At 60.0% G+C, this 19820-nt stretch overlaps 2 protein-coding genes across 4 annotated transcripts; one reads left to right on the top strand and one right to left on the bottom strand.

Moving 5' to 3' along the window:
- Nucleotides 1-159: 159 nt before the first annotated feature.
- On the bottom strand, nt 160-3098 carry PSMB4 (proteasome 20S subunit beta 4). The gene is made up of 7 exons (XM_069794138.1): nt 2938-3098; nt 2387-2593; nt 1842-1988; nt 1580-1661; nt 1371-1487; nt 741-829; nt 160-298 (listed from the first exon to the last, which is right to left on the bottom strand). The coding sequence occupies exons 1-7, from the start codon at nt 3057-3059 to the stop codon at nt 286-288; spliced, it is 777 nt and encodes a 258-aa protein (XP_069650239.1). The 5' UTR covers nt 3060-3098; the 3' UTR covers nt 160-285.
- Nucleotides 3099-3544: 446 nt separating this feature from the next.
- CGN (cingulin) lies at nt 3545-19621 on the top strand. 3 transcript variants are annotated; one of them, XM_069794135.1, is made up of 21 exons: nt 3545-3673; nt 9277-10325; nt 10485-10585; nt 10872-10941; nt 11146-11241; nt 11557-11708; nt 11955-12150; nt 12233-12445; nt 12802-12950; nt 13223-13364; nt 13451-13651; nt 13898-14104; nt 14188-14445; nt 14951-15121; nt 15232-15393; nt 15952-16041; nt 17295-17378; nt 18294-18412; nt 18504-18612; nt 18736-18899; nt 18992-19621. In XM_069794135.1, the coding sequence occupies exons 2-21, from the start codon at nt 9312-9314 to the stop codon at nt 19131-19133; spliced, it is 3840 nt and encodes a 1279-aa protein (XP_069650236.1). In that variant the 5' UTR covers nt 3545-3673; nt 9277-9311; the 3' UTR covers nt 19134-19621. The 3 variants fall into 3 exon arrangements, with proteins under 3 accessions (XP_069650236.1, XP_069650235.1, XP_069650237.1); XM_069794134.1 differs by lacking the exon at nt 3545-3673 and adding an exon at nt 8639-9020; XM_069794136.1 differs by lacking the exon at nt 3545-3673 and adding an exon at nt 8824-9020 and having other exon boundaries at nt 12009-12150.
- Nucleotides 19622-19820: the final 199 nt, after the last annotated feature.

The raw sequence follows: 19820 nt of genomic DNA, 5'->3' as shown, positions 1-19820 counted from the left end.
CAACAAAAGCCATTTTTCTTCTTGCTGCCCTTCTCCAGCAAAAATAAGGACTTGCAGCTGTTGGTGACCTTCACTGTCTGAAACCAGGAGATTTCCTGAAGTCAGTGCTTCTGGAGCATCCCACAAACTCAAGCCCAAATGTAGCACAAACACACAGGCTTGTCTTAACAGGTTTATTTCATTTCCAAAACAAGTCAGATCAGAGCTTCAAAAGGAGTAACCAATTTACAGCATATATAAAGGGTGATAATGTGGACACCACAGCCTGTAGCAGCTCTTCAGAGATCATTCAAAGCCACTGCAAGAAGATATTTTGATAAAGGTCAGGATACTACACAACCTGGATGCAGTCAGCATCTCACTAAGAAAATCAACACTTTCGCTTTTATCAGGTGCTGCCTGTCAGCGACACTTGTTCTGAAGAGGTGCAAAGGCAGCAAAGCAGACGGTATATCCACAAAAAGCCTTCCCATTCCAGAAGGAACTCGCACTAATGCCTTCAGGCCCTGGCCATAAAGGGGAGAGCAGCCAGGCAGAGCGCAGAGCCCAACACTGCCTCCTGGAATGCGAAGACTGCGGTTGCAGGGGAGGATCAAGGAGACTCCTACTGAAGTACGCGGCAGGGATGTTATCCCACAACGCCTGCGCATCCCACGGCCTTTACTAACCACTTTATTTTGCGCCTTCAGGATTTGCCAGACTGCCAACTCACGGACCAAGAGCTCAAAGTGAGGCATTACCTGACAAGGTGTGCTATGTCCCAGTTGGCTTCCAGGGTCAGGGGTCCCTCCACCTCCACACCTTTCTCCGTTGCAATAGCTACTTCATACTGAGGAGAGAAAACATTGAAAGTTCTCAGTAAAGCCTGAATTCCATACCTGAATTGAAGATGGGCCCTGTGAAAGCTCCGATCAGTAAAAGTCAGTAATAACAGCTGTCCTTTAAACACATTTGTTTTAACGTGGCTTTGCATTCAGTAACATTTTACTTTTTCCTTGGCAGGCAAGTCGAGGTAGTTGATAGTAGTAGACAGAAACACTTCAAAGCAAAAAGATTGCAGCCTCTGGATACTACAACTGTGGGGATGGGAGAAATATCATGAGATCTAAGATAACACCAGAGATGAGCATCACTCAGACTCAAACAGCTCTTCTGAGGCTGCAGGACACAAGGGGAGACTGGCTATGGAGGACAGCTTTGCTAACAGGACCTCGTAATGTACCCCACCCCTGCCAACTCAGTGAGTTACTGCAAGGATTCCCAAGATTAGGGACAGAAGACAAGCTGGGGTGAAGACTGGAACATCACCCTGAGGCACAGAGCAGGCACACCAGCTCTCCAGTCATGGCACGTCAGAGCGGGGCACTCACCCTGTTGAACGATCGAGCATCTCTGTAATACAAAATTTTCATGCAACGCTCAATCAAGTCACGGGCCTCTTCCTTTGTCAGGCTGGATTTCTTCTCCAAGACTTCTCTCATTAATGGCTGGGGAAAAAAAAAATAAAATCCAATAGCTCGACAGCTCAGTTCACCCAGTGCTGAGTTCACTTTAGCAGCTGAGCAAGAGCATACTCTACCTGAGCTAGGTACGCTCCGTAACCCGTGGCAAGCGTAGGGGCTTCGTAGGCAACACCGAGCATGTCCACATAACCTAGGAAGCTGAAGGGACAGATCTGTGAGCATGTCAGCTGCACAGGCAGGGCTGTGTCAAGGAGGGACTCAGCTTTTGAGCGGCTGCACCCAGCCAGAGACCTCTCCAAATCCCGTGCTATGAGAAGCAGCCCCGGGGAAGGACGTGCAGTAACCATCACGCACTCCACGTCGCTCATCTTTGCTCACCTCTCGCCATTGTAGTAGCCTCCAATGACAACAGTGTTCCAAAGCGGATTTATCTTGGACCTCCGGTTGTACATGACTCTTGTCAGCCAGGAATGAATGGCTTTCGGGCTGTAACTATGACCATCTCCCAACAGCTCCTCGTCGATTCTAATTTAGGTAGAAATTTCCCCCAGTTAAGAAAAGCTGGAAACCACCCAGCTAAAGAGCAGCAGCCCACCTCTAGCTGCACCCCCAGCAGGACAGAGTACACCCCCTGCAAAATCCCCACAGGCTGTTTTCAAACAAAACCTTACAAGAGGTCAATCAGCCAAACGGCACAAAGAATAATTGACACCGGTTCTCCATGGTGCTCAGCAAAAAATTTGGAGAAGATACCTGTACTGAAGTGATTGTGAAAGGACAAGGGGGATTCCAGCTCAGTTTTATCCCTGCTCAGGGAATGCATTTAATTACATTTCAGTCCTTTGAGGACTGGGAAGAGAGAGCAGCACAGCACGAACCACAGCACGGTCAGGGCTTGCCCAGCAGCCTGGTACAGAACTTACACCATCTGGTCAATGATCTGCTTGAGGTACTGGAAGTCAGCATAGTCACCGGACGCCCCCAGCATGGTGGTGTCGTTCACCTTCAGGAGCCTGGAGATGCTGCGGAAGCGGGCGAGGGAGCCATAGGAGCCCATCATGTCTGCAGCGATGATCACCCCCCCGTCGAACTTCACTCCCAGCACCGAGGTGCCCGTCACCATCGGGCTCCTGAAGACCCAAATGTCAGCGCTGACCCGGCACCAGGGAGGCCCCGGACTCGCCCGGCTCCTTACTCCTCAACCCATCCCCCTGTTTCCCCTCCCAGCCCCATTTCTTCCCTCCCAGCCCTCTCCCAGCTCCCCCAACCCCGCCCCCCCTGCCCCCCAAGCACTGCTCTTCCCAGCCCCCCAGTTTCTCCAGTCGCCCCAGTCTCCCCATCCCAGATCCCAGAAACCCTCCCCCGCCCCTCCGCTCCCTCCCACCTCCCCAGCGCCCCCTTCGGCCCACCCCCTCCCAGTCCCCCATCCCCAATCCCCCCACATCCCCGCTCCCCTCAGCCCCCCCGCACTCACAGCGTCCGGGTGAAGGGCAGGACGCCGGCGGCGGGGCCAGGCCCGCCAGGAACGTACGTCTGCCCCGGGGCCGGGCCCCCGGCCCAGAACGGCGGCGGCACCCGCGCTCGCCCGACCTCCATCTTAGTCACGGTGCGGCCCGGGCTGCGCAGGCGCGGAGGAATAACGGCCGCTCCCGGCCGCCGTAGGCCTAGGCGAGGCGGCACGGCGCCATCTTGGGCGTGGCCGGAGCCAGGAGGAGAGGGCTGCGCCGGGCGCCATCTTGTGTGTGGCGGAACTCTCTTGCGCGGACTGTAGATCGCCCCTCGGTGCCGGGGGCCTCGCCCCCGCCCTGCTGCAGGCCCGGGGGTCACTCCGCTGTCCCTTAAGGATCGGGGGCCGCAGAGACCCCGCGCAGGGGGGGACGGCAGGGCCTGGGACAGTCCCCGCCACACCGTGCCCTGGGCGAGCGAGCCGGTGCGGGAGCACGAAGGCGCCGCTGCCCTGGACGCAGCTCCCTCCCCAAGATGGCGGCGTTCCGCCGGCGGCACCGGCCGCCTCACGTGATCTCCCTCCCGAGGCGGGCGGCCCGTTAGCCGGCGGGGGCGTGGTCAGGGGCGTGGCAGATCGGGGTCTGTCTCCGCCCCGGGGCGGGGCCGGGCGCGGCGCGGTCCAACGGGCGGCCCTGGGGGAGGGGCCTGGGCGAAGGTAACAGGTTGCGGTGGGCAGCGGCGGGGAGTGGAGCCGACGGCGGGCGGTGAGTGTGGAGGACCCCACGGCAGCGCCTACAGGGCCTGGGGCCTTAGGGGCTGCTGTCCCGGCAGGGTGTCCTGCCCCATGGCAGGAGCCCATAGGGGCTGGGTCTATAGGTGTTGTCCTTCCTGGGCCGTGCCCTGCCCTATGGCAGAGCCTATAGGGGCTGGGGCCATAGGGGCTGTTATCTCTGGGGTGTGCCCTGCCCTATGGCAGAGCCTATAGGGGCTGGGGCCATAGGGGCTGTTATCTCTGGGGTGTGCCCTGCCCTATGGCAGAGCCTATAGGGGCTGGGGCCATAGGGGCTGTTATCTCTGGGGTGTGCCCTGCCCTATGGCAGAGCCTATAGGGGCTGGGGCCATAGGGGCTGTTATCTCTGGGGTGTGCCCTGCCCTATGGCAGAGCCTATAGGGGCTGGGGCCATAGGGGCTGTTATCTCTGGGGTGTGCCCTGCCCTATGGCAGATCCTGTAGGGGCTGGGCCTGTATGGGCTTTCCTTTGGAGAGGGGGATCCTTGCCCTCTAGAAGATCCTATAGGGGCTGGCTCTATGGGGGTCCTTGTCCTTGGCATGTGCTCCACCCTATTGCAGTCCCCATAGACGTTCTTCTCCCCAGGGTGTGACCTGACCTATAGCAGATCCTATAGGAAGCCCCAGGGTGCTGCCCCGGTGAGGGACCTGGGTTGTCCCTATTCTGCTGGCTCTGCTCCATCAGGGACCTGCTGTCCCCTGTAGCCCCTACGGGAACTGCCTTTACGTGCTGTGTGTGGGGACTGTCCCTTCTGTAAGGGATCTGCATTTCCCTATGGAAGTTGTATCTGCAGGTGCTCTTGTCCTTTGAGGAGCAGTCCCATACAGGGACCCAATAGCATCCCTCTATAGGGCCCTCTGTAGGGGCGGCAGTGACCATCACCGCTTCTCCTCTTTAGCATGGAGATAATCAACCCCTGCCTTTTCTCACCCAGAGCCATGAGTCACAGGAGGGCAAGTTCCATCCCGAAGCCAGGAAAAAGCCTTTTGGACCTGGCAGGTTCAAGGGAAATTTCGCACCAGCGTGGAAGCGATGTGGCTGCTGCGGCCAGGGCCCTGCCCTGCCAGAGTCCTGAAGCTTTAATGCAGGGAGCTGCCCTACTTCGCCAGGATCCCGGGGCAGTATTTTTAGCAGCCTGTTTAAATAAGAAAGAAAAATCTAGGGCTTGGGTGTCATCCCTGCTGCCATCTGACTTATTTGCTGCCTCGAGACTTATTTGCATCTTGAGGTTCCGACGCACTGGCTCTCGCTAACCCGTCCCCATCCTCTGACCGCTGTAGCAAGCTTTTGTTTGGGAGGGTGTTTGCGGCTTGCTCAGGGCTGGCTTTCCTCTCCCACCACCCCGACCAGTTGAGCTGGTTTGGAGTAGAGCTGGATTTCCATCTCCATCCCTGGAGACAAGGTGCCGTTTGCTGAACGGAGCCCCCTTGTTTGCCGAACGGAGCCCATCACCTGCCGTGTCGTGGCTGCAGTACTCACAGCATCTCCCCTCAGCATTGTCTTTTTAGGGGTGGGAGCTGCAGCATTGCCTCCGAGGGCACTGCCCCGGGGACGGAGGTTCTGTGGTCCCCACGGGGTCAGCGTGATGCCTGTGCACTCGTGTTTGTGCTGCCTGAGCTGGCCCTGGGGATCGCAATGATACGGGAAGAGACGGGGATCCCCAGTTTGGGGTGAAACCAGAGCATCCGAGCCTTGCAGCACTGGAGACCTGTGTGGATCCACATTATGTCCCTGGAGCTCTTCCTTGCTCCCTGCCGGTGTCCCCCAGGAAATATTTATCCCCATGAGCATGTGGATCAAAATAATTCTGGTTTCAAAGGCACAACTTGCTTGGAAACCAGTAAACTGATCTGATCGGTGCTGCAGTAAACACGTTACAGTGTGGGTTGTGCCACGCTGGTGGTTTCGGGGCACTGCAGTGGAGTGCTGCCCTCGGCATGACGGTGGAAAGCACGGTTTGGTAACAGATGTGACCCAGAGAGCGTAGTTTGGCATCGGGTCTGACCCTATGGTGTTGGAGCACAGGGTCCCGCAGGAGGGACAGGGCTTTCGGTTTCCAAAATGGGCCTCTGGGAGAGGCAGGGAACGGGATTTTCCAGTCTCTAGGTTGATGATTAACCTGAGGGCTCTGCCTGTGGCTGGGCTGGGATACAAAGGAATTCGGTCTTTATCAGCTCCCGTGGGAGCCCCAGGGGACATCGCCTGTGGGGCGACCCTTACCCCCACGGACAACCCTCTTCCAGCCCCGGCACGATGCTGGCATGTAGGTGTCATGATGAGCCCGTCCCTGTTGTGTGACGCAGGTGCCCTGGTTTCAGGTTCCTCTGACTCGGCTGGCCGCGCATGGCTCACATGCTCGGCCGAGGATTTATCAGGGTTTTGGAGTTTGCGGGAGAGCAGGAATAGCCGGTCTCCGCCCGGTGATGGGCAGGGCGCAGGCACAGCTTGTGCTGCCTGCACCTGAAATCAGCCTTGGACTTTGGCCCCGAGCAAAACCAGGGCTGCCTACAAACACAGTTGAGCAAGCAGCGCTGCAGGCAGGGCAGAGCTTTGGGGAAACCCTCAGTGGAAATAGCCTAAACCGTGCCAGGAGCCAAAAAACAGGTGATGGGGGAGAAATGCCGGGTTTGTGCATCTCTGCTGGCCCCTTCCCTGTGATGTCGGTCTGGACATGAAGTGCTTTGGGATAATACGGCAGCTTTTGCTTCCCGTGCTCAGGGGGTGCAGCAGCCACATAAGCCGACCTGCTCGGTTCAGACGGAGGTGGCCCAGAGATGGGCTCTGGCTTCAATGCAAAATGGGGCCAGTTCCTTGCTGGGGTCCCAGTGTGCAACTGCTTGCGGTCAGATTACCTGCCTGACCTTGATGGAGGAGGATCAGCCCGACCTGGCAGCCATCACCTTTCCCACCTGGGTGTTTTTGGCTCTGGAAGGGAGTGGGAGAGCTGGCGTGAGCTCCTGCTCGGTGTAGGAGCCTTTTCCAGCACCGCCTGCAAATTGCAAAACAACTTTCTGGGTTAACATCGTCGGCACAAAGGGCTTATTGTGCCACTGATCTGGGCAAGTGGAGCTGGCTGGCCGCCATCCCCAGCACTGCCGGCCGGCAGCGTGATGCCGGAGGTGCGTGACCGCCAGCAAGAGACCTCTCCTGCTGGTTTGCTGCCTGCCTGCTCCTGCCAGCTCTGCTCTTGCCTTGGCCGGGTGCGGGACCCCCATTGCTTGGTGCTGTGGTTGCTGCCAGCCTGACCTGGGGCAGGGTTAAGGTGTGTTGGAGTATGGCGCACACCCTGGGGACAATAACCAGGCTATTTTTAGCCCCAATTCTCTATCCCTTCTGCTTCCAGGCTCTTTCCCTGCGGTTTCCAGTGAAATCCCCTCCCGGGGCTGTGTTTCCAGCCTGGGGCTCGGTGTTGCTCTCCCACACAGGAATGCGATCCGGCTCCAGCCCTTTATCTGCAAGCTGGAGTCCTTCCAGGAGGAAGGAAGCATTCCTGGGAGTTTACTGCCGGGCCTGGCTTACCTGCTTCCTCCCAGCTCCCCAGATGCCTGGCTTGTGCCTCCAGAGCCCCCCAAAACTCGGAGCAAAGCCATGCATCTCAAGCTGGTGCTCCCTTGGAAAGAACAAATCCTCCTCTCCCCAGTCCGGTCCTGTGCCAACTGGGTTTGACCCCAGCTACATCCCCAACTGCATCCGACCCCTGCGGTTATTCACCCCCTGCTTCCCATCGTGCCAGGGCAGGGGTGGGCGGTGGGGCAGAGCTGCATCCTTTGCCGGCTGCGATGATGCTGGCACAGATGGGGCTTTGCTTGGTGAGCCCCTGCCCCACTGGCAATGCTGCAGGAGGACGCTGTGCCACCCCTTGCCACCCATCCAAAGGTCTTCCCAAGGCAAGTGCTGCACCCAGGGCTCATGGTTCCTACCCCAATAGCGGTGGGGGCCGTCCCTGTGGCTTGGAGGGGATGCTGCAGTGCCTGGAGGGACAAGACAGATGGGATTTGCTTTAGGGGCTCCTGCTGCGGGCGCTGGGCTGAGGGTGTATTTATAGAGGCTGGTGTCTGTTGCTGATCTCGTTAGCTGGACACCGTGCAGGAATAACGAGCTCACGATTCAGGGGCTCTTCTCCCATCCCATGTGTCGGCTCCTGGGCTGTTTTGCCTGTGGAATAAATAGCTGGTCTCTTGCCTGCTGCTGCCTGCAGCTCCTGGTTGCTGCCCTCGCTGCCGGGTCTGGGGAGGGGTGCAGGAGACCCAAAGGGCTTGTTGTGACTCCGGCAAAATGGAAGAGCCGCAGGAGTCATCCCTGCCAAGTTTGGCTGGGGGACAGGAGCAGACGGCGGTGGTGGGGAGCTGGCAGGGCCAGGGGAAGCAAATGACTTGTCCTTCCTGGCACTGCCCAGTGGGGTCTGTGCTGCACCCGCTGCTGCCTCTGCCCCATGCTTCTACTCTGGGCCCAGCACCTCTGGTGCTTTCCATCTCTCTGCAGAAAGCTGGGTCCCATGGCAGCAGGGCTTGGGCTCTGGCTTCTTCCCCGGGGTGGGCACAGGAGGAGGTGTGGGCTCAGGGTTGACGTGAGGACGTGGGAGAGACCAGCTGTGCTGGGCATCCCGCTGCTCCGTCTGCATTCGTGCTCCATCCCTGCCGGCTCCTCGCTCTGGGCTGGGGCAGCTTTGGGGGCAATATCCAGACCTGAGCTGAAAGCGTGGGGTTTGGGGTTTGCTTTTTTGTTTTTCTCCATGCATGTGATGTGTTTAAGCATCCCCCTGCCTGGCTCAGGGTCCCCTTGCATCCCGGGGTCCCCCGGGACACCCTTCAGGGGACGCAGGTGCGAGCTGAGCGCTCAGCACCTCACTCCGCTTCCAGCATCCAGTTTATGTATAGCAGAGAAAGGAGCCGCTGCGGCTCCTGGTGCTCGGGGTGGGGGAAGCATGATGCTGCGGGGCTAAGGGGCTGATTTGGGGCTTTTTCATCACTTAAACCCCTAGGTGCCTATAGGGGAGCTCATCCCCCTCCGTGTCCTCAGCTGCTGCCGCTCTCCTGCCGGCCGGCATCACCCCGGGTGCCGCCAGGACCAAGGGGGAGGGTTACATCATGCTGTTCCCAATATGTCACTGCTCATATCTGTCCCCTCCCCACGGGACCTGGGCAGCTGCCCTGGCCGCGGGGACAGCGGGCGCTGGGAGTGATGCTGAGGGATGCTGGAGCTCCGGCTGCAGCGAGGCTGCGGCGTTCCGCAGGCGACTGGGAGGCAGCAGGAGCAGAGCCGGGATCTCTGCTTCTGCATCCCCGGGGTCCTGCCACCAAGGGCAAGCGGCAGGAGACACGGTGAGGGTCTGGCTGCCGATGCTGTGTGCGGGGTGGGGGGGTTTTTGCTCTCCCTGCCCTCCCCAGCATCCTCCCGGGAGCAGCCGAGCGATGCAAGTGCCAGCACAGCAAGCCTTGTCCCCGTCCTATCCTGGGGACGCTGCAGCGCTGGCACCGGGTCTCCACTGGTACCTGTCCTCATGGGAAAGCACTGCCGGACCCTCGCCGAGTGCTGACTCTGATCTGAGGGTGACTGCTCCCTTTCTCCCCTGCCCAGGACCACGGTGCTGAGCTCCGGGGACGGAGTGGCCGATGAGCACTGCGATGGCAGAGAAGCAGAGCCCTGTGGACTACGGTGTCCAGATCCGCTTCATCAATGACCTGCAGGAGCCCCGGAGACCCCCCAAGGCACGGGGCAAGCCTAGCTCCTATGGGGTGGCAGTGCGGGTGCAGGGCATCGCCGGGCAGCCCTTCGTCGTCCTCAACAGCGGCGAGAAGGGCGGCGACTCCTTCGGGGTGCAGATCAAGAGCGAGGGCTCCTACCCAAACCCCCCCACCGGCCCCTGGCCCTCTGGCTCTGTCAGCTCCGACTCCGACCTGCCGGAAAATCCCTATGCCGGACGGCAGCCCAAGCGTGGCTCATCCTACAGCACCTCCGACGAGGAGATGAGCGGCATCTCAGCGACCTCTCAGCATGAGCCCAAATCTCTGCCGGGCAAACGGCTGCTCGGGGAGGAGCTGCGGAGGACTCAGTCCCACGGGGATCTGCTTGGTGCTGCCTCGGACGAGCCCTTTGCCGCTGGTGCTCCCCGGGCCAGTGGCAGCCGGCAGCACCGGGCTCTGGCCAGCAGCAAAAGCAGCAGCATGTTGAACATCGCACCGGAGCGGAGGAAAGCTTCTGGCTCAAGTGTCATGGCCAAGGACCCTTCCTCAGACACAGAGGCCACGGTGGTCACTGGTGGCAGCGATGTGGACACCAAACCCCTCTCCTCAGTGGATTCGCTCATCAGCAAATTCGACAGGAAGGTGCAGCAGCGAGGGCGGGTGGCCAGGAGGGGCCGGATTGCCTCGGAGGAGAGGAAGCGCTCCCAGAGCCTGGACAGCCGCGTCCCCCACCGCAATGTGCCGGATGCCAGGGAGCTGAGCAGTGCCCAGCACCAGGCCGGTGCCGTTCACCCCCAGTCCTCGGTGCCCGCTGGCAGCCTGAGCCGCCCAAGCAGAGCTGGAAGGATGGAGGACGGGGGGACAAGGAGCCAGCAGGCAAACCGGGGCGTGGAGGAGACTGCGGCTGAGCGGCTGCAGAGCAAAGCCCAGGCAGAGCTGCAGGTACCAGGGGGCTGGATCCTGCTGGGATCACAAGGGTCACCAAGGGGGTCACTGGCACCAAGGCAAGTGCTGGCATCCTCCAGAGCAGTGGGACCTGGGGGGCTGGTGGGGGGACTCGTGCCCTTGCCAGAGATGAGCTTTTTTTATCCCTTGCGGCAGCTCAAATCCACCCCGGACCTGCTGCGGGACCAGCGGGAGGTCACCCAGCCCGGCAGCACTGAGCACCCCAAGGAGCTCATCTACAGCATCCTGAAGGAGGGGTGAGCCCCCCAAATCCCTCCTGAGTGCCCCTGTTGCTCCCTGCCCCTTTCTGGAAGTCCCAGTGGTTGCGGCTGGGATGCTGCCCTTTTCCAGAAGTCCCAGTGGTTGCGGCTGGGATGCTGCGGGTTGGTTTGGGAGTGGGGATGCCCCTGTAGCCAGCTGGTGCTCAGGATTTTGGGGGAGCGAGTGGAAAAGCGCTGGGGATGTTCCTGCACCCCAGGCTCAGCCATGCCCCCGCTCCACCCCCCCATCCCCAAACACTTCCCCCGGCTCTGATGCCCACAGGAGCAGCGAGAGCGAAATCTCCCTGAAGAGGAAAGCTGCCCGGCTGTTTGAGAAGATGCAGGAGCTGGCGGTGAGTCGGGGCCATCCTGGTGTTTGGGGGAGACTGCTCCCCAAGCCCCCCTCTGGGGGTCCTGCCTTCCTGGCACCATGTCCCAGCATGCCAGGACCATGGCAGTGTGCAGCTGAAAGGCTGTGGCTGGGGACTGAGCTGTGGCCCCGGGGGGTTGCAGCACCCTGAATCCACTGAGTGAGGTTGGGGGGGGTGTCTCTCCAGGCACCTGCCAAGGATGTGGCATGTTCCCAGCCCCAGCACAGGGAGCTGGCCAGGAAGGTGGAGGAGCTGCAGGAGAAGCTCAATGAGGAGACCAAGGTGAGGCCAAGCAGAAGGTTGAGGGGCTTAGGGAGACACGGGGTCACAGTTTACATCCCTGGGAGGGGGGCAAGCACAATGGGTCCCTGCTGTGAGCCCCTTTTTACTTGGGCTTGGGAGCCCAGGCAAGACCAAATCTTCTCCTGGTCTGATTTACACCCCTCTGGGGTGTCTCAGGGATGCTGGGGGTGCAGAAGTCCTTCCCGTCCCCAACAGACCCGGCAGGGGGTGTGCTGGAGAGGTGGGATGGGAGCATCACTGGCTGCTCTGCCCCCAGGAGGGGATGTAACTGCTGTTCCCCCGCTTCTCCTGCAGCTCTGCCAGAAGCTGGAGCTGACTAGGGAGCCGGTGAGGAGCAGCTCTGCTCGGGCGCTGGAAGCCCGGCTGCGGGAGGCCGAAGGGGAGAGCCAGCGTCTGCGGGGGACCCTGGAGAAGAAAACCCAGGAGCTGCAGAGAAGCTTGCAAGAGTAAGAGCTGCAGTCGCACTGCTGAACATGCCAGGGCTGGGGACAATTGTCTGTCCCCGGTGGGGGGGGACAGAGGGTGGTGGGAGGGTGGCAGGGGCGTTCGGAAATGCAAGGAGCGCTGGGGGAGTGCAGGGTGGGTGGCTGTCCCCCCTGTTGTCCCCGTCCCCTTTGCCACACCAGGATGAGCTGCCAACCAGTGTAGATGCTTATGGGTGAGGGCTGCAGCCTTGGCCCTTTGGGGTGCAGATGTGGCCGGGGTCTCATGCCCTGTGCTGTGAAGGACTCTGCGCTGCCCTCCAGGCTGAGCGAAGTGAAAACAGCCAAGGAGCAGGCAGAGACCTGTCTGGGTGACTGCAAGGAGCAGCTGGTGGCAATGCACCGAGAGCTCGACCACCTGCACAAGGGCTCCCATGCGTCCCCGGATGGTGAAGCCTTGTACAAGGTATGGTGATGGTTGCACCGGGGCGTGAGCATCCCCCTGTGTCGCTTCACTGGCGCTGAGCCCAGCTGTCCCCTTCACCCAGGAACTGCTGGAGACCAGGGAGGAGCTGGAGGAGGCCCTTAGCTCCAAACAGCGTCAGGAGGAGCAGCTGCGGCTGCGGGAGCGGGAGCTGACAGCACTGAAGGGAGCCCTCAAGGAGGAGGTGGCCAGCCACGACAAGGAGCTCGACCGTGTCCGGCAGCAATACCAGAGCGACATGGACCAGCTGCGACGCAGCATGGAGGACATCTCACAGGTCTGGCCGTGAGGAGGGCTGCTGGGGAGAGTTGGTGGATGGGGACATGCTGGCTGCAGCTGGGGAGGGTCTCTGCTTGGAGTCATGTCCTTGAATTCCCCCTTTAAATGGTCCTGAGCTGGAAATGGGGTTTGTGTCCTGCCCCAAGAGCACCCATCTGCCCCAGCTCTCTCCGCCCCATGGTGGAGACGCTGTAGGGTGAGTGGAGCCGATCTGCAGAGGTGTGGAGTCTTCCCAGATCCCTGCCTGGGTTCCCTGCACTGGTTTGGGAGGCCATTAGCTGCGGCAGGACCTCAGCATTGTTGGAGCATCCTGCAAGGATGCTCTGCAGCTGAATACTCCACATTGCAATGCAGGATCAGGCTAACCTGGAGTTGGAGAGGCAGAAGATCAACGCTGTGGTGAGGAACCTGCAGCGGGAGCTGGAAGAGAGCACGGAGGAGATGGGGCACTGGCGGGACATGTTCCAGAAGAATAAGGACGAGCTCCGCAACACCAAGCAGGAGTAAGTGCCCTCACTGCAGGTGAGCTGGAGGCACGAGCAGCTTTCATGGAGGTCCAGCCACTCGCGACCATCTGGCATCTTTACTCCAAATGCCGTTAAAATGGGTCAGGAGCTGGGATGGGGCTGGTTCTCCTCCTCCCCTGGGCATGTGGGGAGGAAGGTGATAGCCGAGCTGGGTGCTGCTCTCTAGGCATGCTGGGACGTGGGAGTGGGGGTGTGGGACACAAGGATGCAGGGATGGAGTTGGGTGGCCTCATCCTGCCCCTCTCTAGGCTGCTGCAGGTGAAGCTGGAGCGGGAGGAGTTTGAGGAGGAGCTGCGGGAGCTGCGGGAGCGCTTCGCAGCCGCCCGGGAGGAGGCAGACCAGGCACGGAGCAGCACAGTGGACCCCAGTGAGCTGGAGGCACTCAGGAAGGTGGGTGACAAGGGAGGAGGCGCACGCAGTGCCGGGGACCGCATCCAGCTCCAAGGGTCCCTGACACCCCGTCCCCTCCATCCCAGGAGCTGCGGCAGATGCGGGAGGCGCAGCGGGAGCTGACGGCAGAGAAGCAGAGCCGGGAGGAGCTGCTGCGGCAGCAGGAGCAGGAGCTGGCTGTGCTGAAGGGCACCATGCAGGAGGAAGCGTCCAGCCACGACGGGGAGCTTGAGCGGTACCGCAGAGATCTGCAGCAGCTCCAGGAGGAGCGGGACGAGGCCACCAAGGTGAGTGCTAAGGGAAAGGGTTTGCCCCCACCCAGCCACAAGCCAAGGAGCGATCCCCACTGTGGGCTGCCCTTGCACCTTCCCGTGAGCCCCAAATTTCGCAGCCGTGGGGTGATGCGGCAAACCTGCAGCCCTGGATCCACCCGCTGTGGGGTCCTCCCAATGGATGCAAGCCCAAACTGCCCCCCAAGACTCCTGGGTCAGTGGCTGGCCCTGGGTCCACCCCGTGCTGTGGCTGCATTGCAGGCAAAGGCATCCCTGGAGAGTGCATGGGAGGCATCAGAGCAGGCGAGGAAGATGGTGGAGTCCAGCCTGCGGGAGCTGCAGGAGCAGAACGATGACCTGAGGAGGAAGGCCATTGGGATGGAGACACAGCTGAAGGAGTACGAGCGCTTGGGCGAGAACTGGGAGGGCTCCCAGGCACGGCTCAAGGAGAAGGTCACCAAACTGGAGGTACTGGGGCTGCAGCTGTTCCTGAGCTGCCCTGAGCTGTTCTCCTGCCATAGGAAGGAGTTTGAAGAGCCCCGTCTTTGCAGGCAGAGCGCAGGCAGATGGAGGAGTCACTGGGCGAAGCCACGGAGCAGCAGCAGGAGCTGCTGATAGCCAAGCGGTTGCTGGAGACCCGCCTGGAGGAAGCGCAGCGGAGCCTGGCCCGGCTGACACAGGAGCACCAGGAGCTGAGCACATCCTACCAGGATGAGCAGAGGCAAAAGGAGCAGCTCAAGCGCACTAAGAGTGAGCTGGAAGAGCAGAAGCGCCTGCTTGACCGCACCACGGAGAAGCTGAACAAAGAGGTTGGGTGCCCGGGTGCCTCTGGGGCTGCTTGCACCCCCAGGACCCCTGTCCCATGGGGCATTGGTGCCATGACACCCACTTTCTGTGCCATGGGATGGGGATCTCCATGATGACCTCGCTGGGTTAGGGGAGGGATCCGGGACTTTGGGTACAGATCTCGTTTCCCTGCAGAGCCAGTTGGGATCGATCCTTCCCTGATGTCCCAGGAGACTCTCTAAAACCTTGCTGTCCCCAGGGATCAGCTTCCTCTGGTGTCCTAGGGCCGTGTTGTCCCCTACCCTTCCCCAAGCAGCTCCTGCAAGAGCCTGGTGCCTGCTCAGAGCTTGGGGACATCCAGGCTGCTCTGGCAGGGCTTGCACCCCTTGCCATGATGCTCCTGAGCCTACGGAGCAGAAATGTCACCCCCATCCCCACCGGTATCTTCTCCCACCTCGAGTCCCATCAGCTCAGGACAGGGTACATAGGCTGGTCCCCAGCCCCTGAGCAGTCCCCGCTCTGCTGCAGCTGGAGAAGATGACGGAGGAGTCGCATAGCTCGCTGGCCATGCTGAAGTCGCAGCTGGAGGAGTTCAAGGAGAAGTCGCGGAAGGAGATCATGGACTCCCAGAAACAAGCCAAGGATCGGGGCGCCGAGGTAGAGAAGATGCAGTTCAACATGGGACGGCTGCAGGACGAGGTAAGGCAAGGGCTGGCACGTTGTGGGTCCCCGCGCTGTCCTCTTGGTCCCTCCATAGGGAGCCTGGGGACACGTCTCACTTGGAGATGCCTCTTCCCTTGATGCTACAGGTTGCCCGGCTGAAGCAAGCACTGCAGGACAGCCAGGCGGAGCAGGAGAGTGTGCTCCTGGATAAGGAGGTGCTGCTCCAGCGGCTGCACAACCTCGAGCAGGAGATAGAGACCAAGAAGCGCTCCCAGGACGATCGCTCGCGGCACGTCAAGACGCTGGAGGTGGGGAGCGCTGCTCAGCACCCCAAAACCACTCATCCCGTTCCTGCAGTGCTGTGTGCTAACAGCAAGGGGCAGAGCTCACCCAGCCATCCTCCATCCCACAGCTGCTGGGAAAGAGAAGTTATGCAGCCTGGCAGTGCTGCCGGGGGTGTGCTATTGCTACGGTGTGCTATTGCTACTATTAATATTTACTAATTGCCAGCACAGCTGGCTTTGTTTCGGCTCTGTCCGGCATTGCCCCGTGGCTTGGCTTGCCGCAGGTTGTTGCTTTGCGGGTTACTGTCCCCCGATGGGGTGGTGGGTGCGCGGGGGTCTGCACAGCATCAAGCTGCTGTGTCTCATATCCAAGCATCTCCCTTTTCCTGCCTCCCGGGCTGTGTCGGAGCCTCTCGGGCTGGTTGGGTTTTGCTGGGTTGGAAGCACTGTTGGAGTAAACTCCCTTCCTCCAGCATCCCAGCTCACCAACCTTGGCTAGCCTGAGCCCCTCCTGCCGCCTGGCCCCCAGCCCACAGGGACCCCAAGGCCCGTGCTGACCCTTCTGGTCCTTTCTCCTTGCAGGAAAAGTCCAAACGCCTGGAGGTGGAGCTGGACGAGGAGAGGACCACAGTGGAGCTGCTGACGGAGAGGGTCAACCGGAGCAGAGACCAGGTAGGTCAAGTGGTGCCACCCTGAACCCGGCTGGTGCAGTGGCAGAGCCGCCCTCAGCTCTGGTAAAATAGCGCTGGATAAATTGGATCCTCGGGTGCAACTGGTCACCAGAGTTAAAACCCCATTAATGAGTCGTTAGTGAGCAGCCTGGAGCCCTCCATCACTCTAAATACAATCGAGATGACAGCGTCTGAAAAGCTGGTTCGGGCACAAACGGAAATCATACGAGCTTGGCACAAAAAAAAAAATCCCCTGAAATTACAGGGTGAGGTTTGTGTTTGTGCAGGAAGTTGGGGCTTAAATTACGCCAGTCTCCAGGCTCTCCCCTCCCTCTTAACCCACCTGCTTATTACCTTCAAAGCTAGAGCTGGTGTTTGAGCTCAGCAAGCAGGCAGGAACTGCCTGCTGAGCCTCCCAGGATCCAGCAGTGCTGGGTTTTGCTGGGATCCCAGGATTGGCAGCTTCTCCGCTTATAGCCTGTCTGCCTCCTGCCCCGCCAGCATCCAGCCTGGGGCTTGGAAAGGGAATTCCCACCCCTCAGGCTATGGTGAGCCGGTGAAATGGGTTGTTTTCCTATTTTTTCCATCTGAGAAATGGGCACATCCCAGGGGAAACTTTTCCGGTGAATCCTGGATGTGTCTGAAGCACAGGAGCTGCGGAGCAGCAATGTGCATGAAACCACAGCTGGGTTCGGCTCGGAAGTGGCCCTACTGGCTTTTGGGGCTGCTTGAATAAAATTCAAGCAATTTTTTATATAAACTCCAATTTCCTTTGCTTTAAAATAATGCACAAAACTGCGTATTTCAGCTTGGTCAACCTAAAAGAGGCCCTTGGGGTGGTTCTAATTTTGCTCCATCGGTGGATCAAACCCATTCCTGTCCCCGGCATGGCTGCACTGCCATGCCTGATGGTGCCGGGCAGATCTGGGAGCGCAGCTGGGTCTCTGAATCCCAGTCCAACCAGTTTAAACCCTCCAGTGGAAAATTGCAGCCCTCGTCTCTGGGCTGCTCGCCAGAATGGCAGTAACTAATTTAGGAAGGAAACAAAATCCTCTCGTTGGGGTTTTTTGGTGTTACTGATACCAGCTGTGTGCCATGGGATGGCCACTGTGTGGCTCTTGGGTGCCCTGAGTCCACCCGTGCTCTGTGGCACTGGTGTCATGGGAAGAACTTGCAGTGGCCTCACTTCTCACAGAGCAAACGCAGCGGCAAAGGACGTGGCAAAACCAACTCCTACTGTGTCCTTGTCCCCAGATTGACCAGCTGCGGGCAGAGCTGCTGCAGGAACGCTCCAGCCGGCAGGACCTGGAGTGTGATAAGGTCTCGCTGGAGAGGCAGGTACGGCTGAGCTGCAGAGGGGACGGATCCAACCTCTCAGCCATGGGCACAGCTGGAGGGCAGCTGGACCACTTGTCCTGTGAGGGATGCAGGGCAAAGCATCCTGGTACAGCCCCACTCCTCGCTAGAGCACCCCTGGGAGAGGGACTGTGTTCCCAAGGAGCTTTTCCTGCTGTAGAACCCTCCCCCCTGCCTCCTCCCTGCTCTGGATACGGCCCGTCCCCATCCTCCCCAGGCACCATCCCTGGCTGGAGTATCCTTGGAGCTGTCTGGCATCTCCCTGGGGTGGCATTCCTGCAGGATCCCCCCTTTACTTGCAGTTCTCCCCCAGCCTGCCTGGGCTTGCACTCCAAACTCTTCGTTACCTAACCTTGAGCTGGCTCTTAACGAGACAGATCAATGGGAACTAAGCTCCCCGAGCTGTTCTTGTTCCCGGTGCAGAATTGCAGCTGCCAAGAAAAACACGAGACTCCTACTGGTGACGCCGTGGGGCCCGGCCCAGCGGCAGCCACCTTTGTTACCGCTGCCCAGCTGACGAGGCTGGGGTGATGCTGCTGTGCGGGACGGGGAGAGGAGCTGGTTTTTCTGGTGCTTTTGGGGATTTTTTTGGCCAACGAGGGTGTTTAAGAGCAGAAACTGGGGAGCTGGGGGATGATGAGTGTCATGGAGCCGGCAGGGGCTCTTGCACCTAGCGGTCCCTGGCACATCCTGGTATCACCTCATGCCCTGGCTGGTGCCAGCACAGCTAATTGTCATTATATAACCCAGCTCGTTATGTCTCCTCCTTGGGAAAGGGTTTCTGGGCCCTGACTCGCAGCTGGGATTTACATAAGCAAGGCTCTGAGCCTTTCCCGCTCCAGCTGGGAACACTGCAGGGGATGACGGGGATGGCTGTGGGGTTTTCTCTCCCTGTAGAACAAGGAGCTGAAGAGCCGCCTGACCAGCTCGGAGGGGCTGCAAAAACCCAGCAGCAACATCTCGCAGCTGGAGGCGCAGGTGGAGGAGCTGCAGGACAAGCTGCAGGCAGAGGAGAGGTACTGGCCACGGAGACCCCTGCCTCAGGGGGTGCCTTCGCCCTCGCCGGGTGCCAGCCCAGCTTGCTCATGACCTATTGCCTTTCCGTAGGGAGAAGAGCATCCTGATGTCCTCCAACCGCAAGCTGGAGAGGAAGGTGAAGGAGCTGACCATACAGATCGATGATGAGCGGCAGCATGTCAGCGACCAGAAGGACCAGGTGGGTGGCGGACAGGAGCCCTCAGAGATGCCAAGCGGCTTCGGGACCCACCAAAGGGACCCTTGGGCGCTTGTCCTGCACCAGCCATCCTAATCCCATGGGAATTGCCCTGTCTTCCTGCAGCTGAGCCTGCGGGTGAAGGCCCTGAAGCGTCAAGTGGATGAGGCAGAGGAGGAGATTGAGCGGCTCGAGGGCGCCCGCAAGAAGGTTCAGCGGGAGCTGGAGGAGCAGCACGAGCTCAACGAGCAGCTGCAGAACCGCATCAAGGCGCTAGAGAAGGAGGCTTGGTAGGGGATGCTGGGCTGGAGGGGGGTCCCAGCCCCAGGCTGGAGGGGGGTCCCAGCCCCAGTGAGGGCTGACCCCTGTTCTCCATCTCCAGGCGCAAAGCTGCCCGCTCAGCAACCGATTCCTCCCTGCAAGATGACCAGCTCAGCTCAGACGAGGAGTTCGACAGCGCCTACGGGCCCTCCTCCATCGCCTCGCTGCTCAATGAGGCCAACCTCCAGACTAGCTCCTGCTGACACCTGCCCACACCACCCCGGCTGCTCCATCCCAGGGCAGAGCCATGTCCTGAGAGCCAGGAGAGGGACCAGCCGTGGATGCCGCTGCTCAATGCAAAAACTCTTCTAATACCAACGATGTGAAGGAAGGTACCGCTCAAAAAGCGGTGGGATGGGGAACCCACCCCAGATGCTGTCTTGCCTCTTCATCTTGATACGGGTCTCAGGCTGCGTTTGCACTGTGGCTTTTTGCCAGGAGGGGAGCTGCTCACCGCAGCCAGTGTCCCCATTGGTGACTGGGTCCTGCCGGTAAACCATGGCCCTGGGGTCCAAGACACGGCCCCAGGGGATCAGGCTTCCATGGAGGCAGCCAGAGAGCAGGACTGGAGTGGCTGGGGGTACCCACGGTTCCAGCCACCCTGGTTTATTTTTATATGCAACTGCCCTTCGTCCCCCCGCTGCCCTTTTTCCTCTCCAAGTGCTATTTTAAATAAAATGGAGCATTTTAAGGCCTGCAGCTCATCGTCCATCTGGGGCTGGAGGGATGGCGCAGGCTCTGGCACGTCGGGCTGTGTGGCACCAGGCTCCTGCCCGACTCAGGGAACGCAGCTCCTTCCTTGCTCCACTGGATCTGGCCTGGAGATAAATCCTTGTTATCGCTAATTAACGAGGATGGGAGTCTTGCCAAGTGCTAATTAGCACCATTGC

This window comes from Haliaeetus albicilla, chromosome 10 (assembly GCF_947461875.1).
Source record: "Haliaeetus albicilla chromosome 10, bHalAlb1.1, whole genome shotgun sequence".
NCBI classification, from domain to species: Eukaryota; Metazoa; Chordata; class Aves; order Accipitriformes; family Accipitridae; genus Haliaeetus; species Haliaeetus albicilla.
Note: the sequence above shows the minus strand (reverse complement) of the source record. Positions and strands in the feature narration are given on the sequence as shown.